This window comes from Ascidiella aspersa, chromosome 1 (genome assembly GCF_963924565.1).
Source record: "Ascidiella aspersa chromosome 1, kaAscAspe10.2, whole genome shotgun sequence".
NCBI lineage: Eukaryota > Metazoa > Chordata > Ascidiacea > Phlebobranchia > Ascidiidae > Ascidiella > Ascidiella aspersa.
The window spans coordinates 35,718,330-35,731,019 of NC_139447.1; the positions used below are offsets into that span (position 1 = coordinate 35,718,330).

The window sequence follows — 12,690 nt, forward strand, 5'->3', positions numbered from 1 at the left end:
GATCTGATAATATCCAATATGCAAGCTCAAGTTTCGCAATAATAGTAAATTGTATGTGTATACATTGCCTCGTTTCTCATTCATTTGTTTTTTATCTCATTGTGGGTCGCACAATGAAACTTAAGATATATGATCTATAGGTTGTTGTTATTTTTGCACACAAGGCACAACCCACGGAACTACCTCTTCATTCATACTAATAAATTACTCGCGTTGGTCAGTGATTTTAATATAACTCCATATGTAAGGTATCACACCGTACAGACAATCGTTTTACATTATGATATGGCAGTGTTTTGGGCACCAAGGCGCCGTATTATATTTCACAAAAATATCCCGAATCCGTCACTTTTTCGTAGTGCTTTTACATAGTGGGCCTTCAATAGCTCTGAAAAGGGTACTTTGGGCCGCGACAAAAAAAGTTTGCTGACCACTGTACTAAGGGGGTGAGGTTTGGGGTTAGGCAAACTGTTGTATAGGCCTGATTCTGGCCATTTAGGTCTTCTTCTGACGGATTTAGGACTTATTCCGATTAAGACGGTACTTCGACTATGAGGTTTTCGTCCTTTCTAATCTTATTCTGAACTGTGTTTTATTCCGACGTTGATGTTGTTCTTATTTCGGTCGTGTGGCTGGAGTTTGTCGTAGTGAATGATTTCTTTCATTAAAAACAAACTTTTATCTGGCCTCGCCCGTAAAACGCAGTCGTTTTTTTCGTTTTGCCGCATTTATTTTATAAACGAGATTGAGAAGCGCAAGAGAAAAGAGAAGTAGCGAGCGGAACAGGATAAAAAGGAACTTGTCGATGTAACAAGAGTCAAAAAAATAATAATGTACAAAAAGAAAAAAAAATACAACAACAACAGGAAAAAAACAACAACAAAACTCACTGAAGAGGAAAGCGCGCGAACGGTAATATCTATAAATAAATTGATTGTCGCGAAAAGGTTTCAATTAACTGCATCGTATAAAAACAGCAAGAACAACAAAACAATGATGTAGCAAAACCGAAACAGAATACTGTCAACTTTTTTTCGTAAACGTTTGTAACGTTAAATTGTATTGCTTAAATGACATGTCGGATGAACTGTATAGCTACAACAACCCATCTAAAATAGTTTTGATTAATGGTAAAAAAAACAAGCAAAATGATTACAATTTTCAGTAGTTTCTTAATAAAACACGTGCGAAGATATGCGGACCAAAAAATGTTAAAAACCTCATCGTTTCGTTTCGGCCAGCATTCGTAACGTATCCTAAAAACTAGCGTATGGAACTATTGGAAACCACGAACGTTACTATATAGACACTTGAGCGTTCGTGAAAAACTACAAAACGTTGGCGGCGCCAAGATTTGTGAGGTCAAAACGTTGCAGCCGTTGCGAACAGCGTTCAACAGTCGCGCCAACACAGTATAAGTCCTGCACTGCAGCGCGTTTTAAAGGCTTTCGTCGCAAAAAGAAAGGTAACATCGGGTCCTGGAAAAAATTGAAGGAGAAGCCATTGCAGCGATTAAGATAAATATTCCGATCGCAAAGAATGACGGTCGCAGTTTTTCACGCTCACAGCGGGTTGGCAGCTGCCTGCAGCAAGCAAGCAAGCGGACTAAATGTGCTACGCAGAGAGGTGCCATCGCCGTGAAAACTCGTCAACGTTAAAATCGGCGTCGGGCGCTGGATCCGTTCCGGGCCAATGGGCGTGGTATGTCGCGTGTCGCGTACGGCGGTCACCTGGTGCAGATGTCGCAGCAAACCTTCATATAGTTGGAACAGAGGCCCATGTGCTTGATTTTGGCGCAGTCGCGTGAAGTGTTTACGCAAGGTCTTCCTGAGTCAATAAGAAAGACGACACTCTGTTAGGGTCGGTCACAACACAGGTCTATGCATACTTAAACTGTTGCTACCAAGCATAGTAATATTAAAAAATCAGCTCGTAATATTTAAAAAATCAGAATTTTGCGATGCATGGCAGCGAATTGAACTTTAAAGGATAATTTTAAAAATGTTGTACGTTAAGTGGGTACACTATGCACGGATCTGTAATCTGCCTTGATAAAAAAGTTCAAAGACAAAAATGTCGATCTGCCATATTGATGAAGACGTTTCGATACGAGCTTGTACCATCTTCAGTTCATTAAATCCTACATCAACATTAGCTGAAGATGATACAAGCTCGAAAATATTTTTAAAAAACTAAAAAAAAAAACTCACAAAACCAAAACCATCCCATAATCTCACCTGCAAACCTGCTGGGCGCGAAAATTCGCGAGCGAGTGCACGATCGGCGGTTACAGGGCATCCGTACAGAAGGCCTACTGTTTGCCGGACACACCTTGCCAGCCGCTTGCTGCCGTCTGCCGTGGTACACGCACCTCAGGATACGAGTGCGGAAACCGTCGCGGCCGCAAGCCTTGGAGCAGACCGACCAGGGGCTCGAGACCCACACAGGCACGCAACGGCGGTTCGGACATGATGAATTTCTACGTGGGAGAAAATAAAGTCAATACACCAAAACGACTTAAGTCAAGCCAAGTAATTTGAAAACAGTGACTTGTGATTACAACACAGTTTTTTCGACCTACACATGCACGAAGCGACGGTTCGGACATGAATTTCTGCGTGGGAGAAAAGGGATTTATTTTAGGTCCAGCTTAAGTTATGTGTTTAGAGAATTTTAATAAAACAAAAATTTTTTTTTCAACTCTTTTTAATTTCTTTTTAATTGTGACCTTGGTATTTACGTTGTGTTGTTTTCGAATTATATTCAAAAAACTTGAGCGATCCAATATTAGGTCTTTAGAAACTTACAAATTTTTTCATAAAATTTTGAGGCAACCCTTTTAGATACTGCCGTTGTATTTTTGTAAAATAAAAATCATGTTGTTTTATAAGGTTGTGTATTATGTTGAGCGGTTAAAGTTGCAAGTCTGAGCGGTGAAAGTTGCAATTCGTATTTGGTATTATGCAATGCAATTGTAATTGTTACCCAACGTTTCGGCAATCTATTCAAATCGCCTTGTTCAAGGTGAATGACATCGAACGCTCGCAATACAATTTTTCCCCATTGATTATATAATGAGGGCGTTTGGTGTTGTCCTCAATAAGGCTTGGTTAGTTTACAATTACAGTTACTATAGGTTTTTTTGATTAATATTATGCCTGGTACCAACAGCTATAATGGTATCCAAATTAGGAAAGCAAGTCAATCTAAATTTAAGTTATTGTCATAACAATCACTCGTTTCCGCCCGATTCTGAGCCATACCTCAACTAAAATAAGACGAAAAACGCAATGCACAGCAAGCAATTTGTTTTATGTGCAAAAATTGGCATAAATAACCAAATTTTATAATAATGCTTTATGAAAACACTTCATTTACCAAAATTTGTCTAAAAAACTAAAGTCAAGTCAAGTAGTTTGCCCCAAAAAACCCAAGTTGAGTTATTTTGCTCAAAAGACTTAAGTAGAGTCATTTGAAAACTTAATTTCAGTCATTAACAAAAATTTTATTCACAAAAAAAACTCAAGTTAAGTCATTTTCCCAAAAGCCTTAAGTCTTGTCAATTGATTAAAAAACAGTGACTTAAGTATGCTTGACTTTTAAGAAACACAGACATTAACTTAAATCATTACAACAGTGCCAAAATGCTATAAGCGTGTGCTGAGGAATTCGCCTGCAAGGGCTCAATGACAACAATGTGCTTCTGCTTCTCGAGCTCTGTCGTCAAAAGGTAATTCCCCTGATGACGTACCTTGTGGGCCGGGGCTGTCCCTTGCATGCGGACCTCGGCAGTTCCTTGGTTCCATCGCCCGACATACAGTGAAGTCGCCTCAGGCGTCGACCAACTCCGCGTCCAATGCACTTCTTGCTGCACTGTAACACAAATACACAACGTCACCCTTATGGTACACGACATAAAGCCACCAGTCACTGAATGTGTGTTGGGTACGAAAACTACACGGTTTTCCCCCTCGGGTGAAAAGGGTCGGAGATCAGTATTACCGTTGGAATTTACAATTGCGGGCAGGATAACAAAACATTCGAACTTTATTAGCTTAATTATTGTTACACGAAGGACGTCTAAATAACTATATGCAATAACAAGTGTAGTGGGCTTTAAGAAATGTCGTATATTTACAACCACAAAAAATTAAAATTGCATTCGACAAAATTCTAAATGTACTTATTTTTCAGGTCGTGGTGTGGTGACCTCTGAAACGTCTTTATCAAGATGAAGTCAATTTAATCGACCTTTTTGGCTATGAGACTCATCAATTATTATCAATCCTTTATAATGTTGTAAAAATCCAAATGAAATTTAAGAAAAATGTCATTAAGCTTACCCTTCTCCACGGGCCGGGTTTCCACCACGGACAAGAACCGCTGAAGCAAGGCTCCACTCGACTTGGCTGTTCGCTGATTCCTTGACACTCCTCGTTAGCGACCTCTCGCGCCCCGCCGTCCGACATCAGCACGACGCAAGGTGTCGCCCTAGTGCGGGTCCCGTTGCCGCAAGTCGCTGAACACGATTCCCAGCGACCGGTTATGAATCTGTATACGAGAAAAATAAAAAGCTGTGTTTAAAAGACTGAGTCGTTATACTCAAGTAAGATTGCAATTATTTGGCTGTTCAGAAGAATTTAGAAAGATTGATATGCTAGGTGTTTTTTTGCATCTGGTTTGTATGTTGCTCGTTTTTTAACTGTATAATATACAACCGGCGTAAATTTCAGCGTTATGTTTATTTATATTATATAGATAGATACGGCTTGCAATTTAATTTTTCAAAAAAACTAGAAAAGAAACTAAAGAAAAACTCATTTGCGAAACAAATAAAATCCCACGGAAGTCTCAATACACAAAGCAAGCATACCGAGCTGTTTTTTAGGCGGAATTGCCTTTTAAGTATAATTAAAAAAACAAGCGGCCTTCAAACGAGGTTTGAAAATGTTAACAAAAACTGCCGATTAAAATGTTAATGCGTATCACACTGGTAAAAGTTACACCCAAAGCATTTCAAAACAAACTTTACTATATAGGAGTAGATAGCTATAAACAACTAAAACGATGACGTTACACTATTTTAGCTTTTTTGTTCCCCAATTAAGAAACGGTTCAAGACAGCAACCAGTGATTGACAAAGTACGGGAAGGTAAAAACTGGTTGGTGCAGGAAAAAATTGGTCGTAATAGTTTAAAAAAACTCCCAATTGGTGAAAATTAAGTCGCACTTAAACTCAAAGTCCTTAAAATTAGATAACTTTGCAGACCAAGTACAAAAAATCTTACACACGCTTAATCGCTTATACACAAGTCTGAACTAATTGATTACCTGGGCGGGCAGTCGACCCTGTTACAGGGATAGTCGGTCAGTTGAGGTATGTCAAGTCCTATACAGTACCACTGATCAACCTCCCTGCCTGTGTCCGTTAAACACCGCAGCATTCGTCGCTTGAAACCACTCGGGCCGCATTCCGAAGAACACTCGGAGAAGTTGCCGACGGCATACGAGTAAACTAAATAGATGGGAAACGACTTTGTTTAAACTGACTATTGAGATGTGTAAATGCATAATTAACTTTGAGAATACAGACGAATGGACAGACAAAAAGTCTTTTAAAAAATATGTAATATTTAAAAAAAATGTACAAACGTAAAAAAGAACGCTTACAAGCGAATCCCACCCTCCCAAAAAGGAAAAGATAGCGGGAGTAAAATTTAAAAAATATAGTACATATAAGTAAAAAAAACAAAACAAAAATATAGAATATTTAAATAATATCTATAAATAAAATCAAAAACAACTCCTACAAGCGAATCCGTAAAAAAATAAAAGATAGCGAGAGTAAAAAATAAAGTATATGTATTAAAGTAAAAAATATTATTAAAGTACAAAATAATATTGCAAGATTTTTTTTAAATACAAAAACAAATATATGACGAAATTTCAATATGAGATTTATAAAATAAAATTACTATAAACTTTTAACAAAAATGCGGATTAAAAATACAAATGCGGTTAAAAATTGTATAGAATAAAAAAAAAATAGTTGATATAAAATTGCAAACACTAATCAAAAGAAAGCATCGCAAAAAAAACCTTTTAATAAAACACAAATATTCTATGCCCAAGCTTACCGATAAGTTCAATCCGCAGACTGGTGGTGTAGTTTCCTCCCTCATTGGTCCCGGTGCAGGTGTAGACTCCAACCGCCTCCTTTCCAGCCACAGGGATCTGCAGGATCTTGTTCTGGTGGAGGAGCTGGTAGTCAAGCTCAGCTCCCAGTTCGACAATCGGTGTCCCGTTGAAATACCAAACGACCTCCGGCTCGGGGAAACCGGTCACTGGACAGCCTAGAGAGGGGTGATAGGGTTTTTGATTAGGTATGATAAACCAATATTGCTTTCATGGGCAACTCAATTCGTATGGTCATGTTTTCTGCTGCTGTTGTTAGGCTTGAAATAGTACGAAATTGTTAAAAGTTACTACCGAAGATTTTTAAAACAATTGTAGTAAATATCTAGAAAGAATCATTCTTACACTTCTAAATCGCAACCGCATACCACTCTACGTCATGTCTGGAAATGTTTTAGGATTTCTACATTTTCTATAAATGTCCGGACAAAATTTATGTAGTCTAGGTTAATATACAAATTCCGATATAGGTATTGTAGAAAAGTATACTATTTGGAATCTAAACGCCTATTGCAAAACCACGTCTGATTTTAAAGTCGGGAGCGCCAAAGGACCAACGGTTTCATGAGAAAAACGAGGCCTATAATCCTGGAGACAAACTGGGCTCAAACGCAAATCCTGGGAAAGTCGCCGCGTCCACGTTTCACCCCAACTTAAAAAAAGTGTAAACCGCGTGGGACAAGCTTATTGTGCGAGGTAACCGAATCGCGGCCGGATTAGAAGTGCCAATGCGAGGAGGTATTTTGACCGTTTTCTGAGAGTCAAATGCGACGAATTTTAGCCAGGCCAAGCTGACCAAACACCACGAACGGGTCGGATGTCGACAGTATAAATCCAGGTCCAACGCCACCTTGGAAAGCCGTTCTTTCAAAACGCCACAGCCGTTGAAAAACTTCAAAGGACCGCGGTGCGGTTTCTTATAAGGAAAAGTCTGACCCCGTGCAATTTGGACGCCGACCTGTCAACGGCAATTTCGGGCCGGGTAAATAAGAGTCGCACGCGGGACGACTCCCAAGACGCCGAAATCAATTGGCGGCTTTCTAAAATGGGTCGATTTTCTGGGAGGCGGCACGCAATAATTTACGGCAAAAATCCATTTACGCTTTAAGGTTTAACACTCGCGAGGCGCCCATTTAAAGACTCACTTCGCGATCACCTTTTATGGCCTTTTAGCAACATTAGCGTCGAAAGACTCAACACTTTTCTGTTTTCCGACGCCCAAAAATGCAAAACTCGAATAGGGCTGCTATGAAACGACAGTTCGACATCGCATATTAACAGCACAGCTCGTAAATCAACCGAAATGGTCACATATCTGAAGTAAAAAAGTGATATACGAATTTATTGAGATACTCAATTCACTCCTAATAAAAAACTTTCCATTTGTCCAAGCCAAAGCACCGTAAAATGCAAATTGTGGCGATTGAAATCTGTACGGATGCTCTCTAAAAAGGACACGCGCCCCATTTACATCGTACATCAAAGCTATAAAAACGCGGCATCAACCGCTTCCCTTTAACTCTTGTTTGCACAGCCACATGCGACGTGCTACGGGCCTTTCAAAACCACCACCAACATAAATTGCCCGAGCGACACAAAGCCGGTTTCAATTACCGCCATAAATTTTGTTACAAGCAACGGTTAGGCTGAAAAGATTGTAAATTCCCCAAACGAATTTCGATTATGAACAACCTTAAATTTTCTGACTATACACTGAAGACTAGGTTTTTACAAAATAGCGGGTATAAGAAAATTCGAAATATCGAACAGACACACTATTTATCGGAATATTAAATGTGTTAGCATATCCTTGGCATATCTCAACTTAACAAAGAACGGAAAACAAGATCTCGAATCAAGAGTTTGTTATTGTTTTGGCGAAATTGGGATGGTTGGAAATAATTTTATTAAGGAATGTATATATATTTAGTTTTTAATTTAAAGCAATTTCCTATATTAATAAATGGCTGTGAACATCATACAATATTCCTCGTCTAGAGATGACCAAAAAAGCTTCAATTGGTTTCCAATTTGAATATAATAGTTGGAAAATTCGAAGTATCAGACAAGCTCACTCTATACTTTCTCAACGCTGAAAACATATCGGATTTATAATTATGTGTTAACAAAGGCCTTTGCACAACGCAGCTGAACAGAGAAACAATAACGAGATCTTACCCATCATTACACTGCTGTTGGCCTTCACCGGATAAACCGCCTCCGAGCTGCGAGCCATCAGCAATCCCGGGAGATCCCCGGATACTCCGTCAACATCCGGACTCTCGCTTAGCTGATTGGTTTCATGAGGAGGATCTGAGGAGAAAAACATACAGGAATGTCCAATACTTGACATTTTGAAGCTTTAGTTTCTCAACTCAGTTAAAACGATAGTCATGCATCGAAAATATAGCCTCTGAATAGAAATCATAAAGGAATGCCATTAAATGTTATTTTTACGAAAAAAAATTTTTTACGAAAAAATGTCCGATACGAAAAAAAATAGGCATTTTTTTCCGATACCGATACACGATATTTTGTGCGAAAAGTATTTCGATTCGATTCGATAGCAAATATTACTGAGCTCAAAATCGCACAATAATTGAAAATGTTCAAAGGTACAAAGTATTTAGGCCAAACTTTGCCTTAGCCTTGAAAAATTAAACGTTTTAAAATGGAATCATCGCTACTTCGAATCGCATATCATGGCTGAAATTTCTCTGCTAATTGGGTATCGGATCGGCACCGATACCCGACTAGTATCGGAAGAGTACCGATACTATTAAATGCATCGGTTATCAGCCACGATCCGAAACTGGTCTGGACATCTCTAAGTTGTGCTATTAGCGTTTGACGTCATTTACCCTCAAAAACGCGACAGGAGAAAAGTGCTTAACAAAGAACCAAAAACGAGATCTCAAACCAACCGTTAATAATTTGGTTAAATTGGGGTTGGTTGGAAAATGACTTTAATAAAAAATTTTCGATAGTAATAAAATCTTGACAAGATTTTAAACAACTTTTGTTAAAGAGTGCCAACTGATTTCCAGATCTCTGCCAAACAAACAAACAAACAATTCCACCTTCTCACCTATAAGCACGAGGGTAGAGGCCTGGTAGTCGCTTCCGCTCGGGTTCGTGGCTTCACAGGCGAACAAGCCTTGGTCGGCTCGAGTTGTAGGGTCGAGTTCGAGCGAGTTGTCGGGTAGAGTGTTCGAGTTGCTACTCAGCCCGTCGCTGTCCTTGCGCCAGATCACGTAAGGCTCGGGATAGGCTGTTGGAAAACAGATGGTTTAGTTTTTTTAAGAGATTTTTGCTACTTTGCTTCGTTTTAAACTTTTGTAGGCTAGATTTTTTTTATTACTGTGCCCACATTTTGTTTCATTTTCTATATTTTCTAATAGATAAAATGGGGTTGATTTCTTAAAAAACGTAATTAACAAATTACATCAGTTCTACTCTATGCGACTGCTGCTGCCTTAGTTTTTTGGCAACGCGTTGTTCAATGTTTGGAAAAGTAGTAGCTAATACACAACGACATTGAGTCCCGTCAACCGATGTGAATATTTTGATTGAAACGAGAAATTTTACCCTCTGCGTTTACACTACAGCTGGGTGAGCTGAGCAGGCCGTGAAATTATACAGCTAAGCTTAGTCGATTAAAGCGTAAAAATAGCTCCCAAGCGTAACTTTTTGCTAGCTGCACGGAGCTTAAGTTGAAACCGTGAAACGCTCGCCACAATATAATTTAAATGCAAATTAAGCTGTGTGATCAACTCAGCGCAGCTGTAGTGTAAATGGACCCTTTATAGATAATGCACAACGAAAATAAGTCCCGTCAACCGATGATATTTTGATTTGATAGCTCATTTACCCACTAAAACGAAATGTACCCCAGGTTAAGAAAGGCTGAACTAGAATCTCACCGTTTCAAATCACACTTGCTTAAGCAAAAACATCATATCTATCCGGAATTATACAATAGTTCATGAAAAATCTCACCGTTTGCCGGGCACCGGATCGTGACCTTTGCCCCCAGCTTGGCGCGTATGCGTGACCCCACCGTGACCTCGACGACGTCGGAGACAAAGTCCTCAAAGTCCTCTGTGCTCGGGAAGATCTTGGGCTTCTGCGTCACGCTCAACACCGTGCTGACGCTGTCGTTTCCATGGCGATTGCGCGCCACGCACGTGTACACGCCGGCGTCCCACTCGTGCGGCTCGAAGATGCGCAGTGAGTTGTCGCGCAGCACGCTGTATTGCCTAGCAACGCGAAGCGAGAGGTTGATATTGTGTTTTGTTTTTGCTGGATTGGGATGATTGGAAAGTGATTTTGATAAAGTGTTTTCGATAATAGCTGTGAAACATTAGACAGAATTTCGTGAAACATTAGACAGCTGTGAATATTAGACAGCATTCCTTAATTACAGTAGTGATGATTTAAGCAAGTTTTAATAAAAAATATTTCATAATTGTCTAATTTTAAGGAATTTTCGATAACACTCACAACATTCAATCATTTGCAATAACCAAAAAATGTCAATTAGCAATAATTAGTTTTTAATTTAAAGGAATTTCCGATAATGTAAAATGACTGTGAACATTAGAAAACATTCCTTAGCTAGTGAGGACCAAAAAATCTTTCAATAAGCAATGTTTAATAATTATTTTTTGAATTGAAAGGAATTTCTGATTATACTAGATGGTTGTGATTATAAGGCAACATTATTGGAGTAGAAACGGCCAAAAAATGCAATCTTAGAAATTAGATTAAAAAAAATAATTAAGAAGTTTCCTTGTCGGCTTTTTAACCATGAACAAGCAAGGATTTATACATAAGAGATTGTCGTAAAAAACAAATCAAGTTTATCACGAAAAGTAACTTTAAACGCTATTAAATGTATATGAAGTTAATTGTCATGGGTGAAAAAAAAATATTGTTAATAATTGATATCGAATTTAGGGTAGAACTTAATAACAAAATGGTTTTAAAATCGAATTGCAATGCCTATTAATGTGAGATCCTAAGAAAAATTTATTTCGTCCAAAACTTTTCAAATTTTTTTGCAAACAATAACACCAGCAGACCTACCTAAGGTTGCTGTCCGGCAACTTGATCTCATCCTTGTACCACTCAATGGCCGGCGGGGGATTCCCCGTGGCCTCGCACAGGATGTCGACCCGGGCCGCCCCGACCAGGACCAGGTTGCCCCCCACGTAGGCGCTGACCTCGGTCCCCATCTGGAAGGGGGGGAGGGTCGACTGGCGGATTATTGACGGCGCGTCTGTGAGGATCTTGTCAGGGATTTGGTTGTCTGTGACAAAGTTTGGCGGAAATTATAACTTGATTTTTTTTAATTAAACAAATAATTCGTTATTTGTACGTCTTCACGCATGAATTAATAATACGCCTGATCAATTTAATTTAATTTTCAACTGTTTTATTTGACGCTTGCACTCAAACAATAAGTGGTTTAACCAGGTAAAATTGGGTTATTTCCGGTTTGGTTTGTAAGTGATATCAGTCATCAAACATAACAGCCCTGAGTTACCAAATTTTTGGGCTATGTACATTAAAACTATTGAAAGCATGCCTAAGAAAAAAAGAATAAAGATTTGACTGTCACTAGTCTTTAAAGCAAGTGTTTTTTAGGCAAACGTATAAGACTTTACGAAAAAGCAAAAAAACGTGTTTTAGGCTTGACGCCACTGTGCAACAAGGTTAATAAAACCTTTTTAATTTCTGACACTTTTATCGTACACAAAAATTGTATCAAGGAGTTAACTAATAAAGCACAAAATGGAACTTTAAAGAATTTTAACTATCTCTAGGCACACTTGAAGGTTAAAAATGGGACCCCAGAGTTCCGCGGCACCCCGGATGAGAACACTAACGTACAGGATAAGAAAACTAGAAGAAATAGTCTAGAGGCGCTATAGGTAGAGACCGTGGTGATGAGGACTTACTTTGAGGAATGCGGAAGAGCGCTTCCGGTGATCCGGTCTGCTCCAGATTCGACTCTATTTCGAACAGGTCGGAGTCGGAGGTCTCGTTTTCCTCTTGAAGCTTGGTTTGAAACTGAACAAGGAATCTCTCGATCTGAATAACATGCGTTTTAAATTGCCTTCGTTGCCAAGCGTGCCGTGCAGTTCGGCCAAAAGCAGCCTTGTCATCGAACATTAAGCAACAAAAATGCAAAAACCAGTGTTGTATGCAAAACATTTTGAAACGAACCAAGTCCCAGTTAAGTCATTCGCAAAATAATTGAAGTCCAAGTAGAGTTGCGTGCAAAAAACAGCATAGTGTAAAATTTCGATTTTTTTTTATAATTTGCGAAAAACAGCATAAAATTCCATTTAAAGTCATTTTCATCACAAGTCAAGTTATCGCATCAGCATTAAAAGTTTGTTAAAAAAAATGCTCAACTTGTCCGAACATGAGCGGTATAAAAATTAGCAAACAACAATGTAACATTAAACAAATAAATTGTTGAAAAAA

The 12,690-nt window shown here is 38.8% G+C and overlaps 1 protein-coding gene across 1 annotated transcript in view; it reads right to left on the reverse strand.

The window, feature by feature from the left end:
• Nucleotides 1-729: 729 nt before the first annotated feature.
• The window catches only part of LOC146170279 (ADAMTS-like protein 1), a 71,764-nt gene continuing 59,803 nt past the window's right edge, over nt 730-12,690 (reverse strand). Inside the window, exons 8-18 of the mRNA XM_083388070.1 lie at nt 12,159-12,291; nt 11,284-11,506; nt 10,195-10,454; nt 9,284-9,466; nt 8,374-8,508; nt 6,138-6,353; nt 5,332-5,515; nt 4,344-4,551; nt 3,752-3,873; nt 2,238-2,479; nt 730-1,827 (exon numbers count right to left, since the gene is read on the reverse strand). Coding sequence (XP_083244196.1) covers nt 1,727-1,827; nt 2,238-2,479; nt 3,752-3,873; nt 4,344-4,551; nt 5,332-5,515; nt 6,138-6,353; nt 8,374-8,508; nt 9,284-9,466; nt 10,195-10,454; nt 11,284-11,506; nt 12,159-12,291 — 2,007 coding nt within the window. The 3' untranslated portion in view covers nt 730-1,726. The remainder of the gene's footprint in view (nt 1,828-2,237; nt 2,480-3,751; nt 3,874-4,343; nt 4,552-5,331; nt 5,516-6,137; nt 6,354-8,373; nt 8,509-9,283; nt 9,467-10,194; nt 10,455-11,283; nt 11,507-12,158; nt 12,292-12,690) is intronic.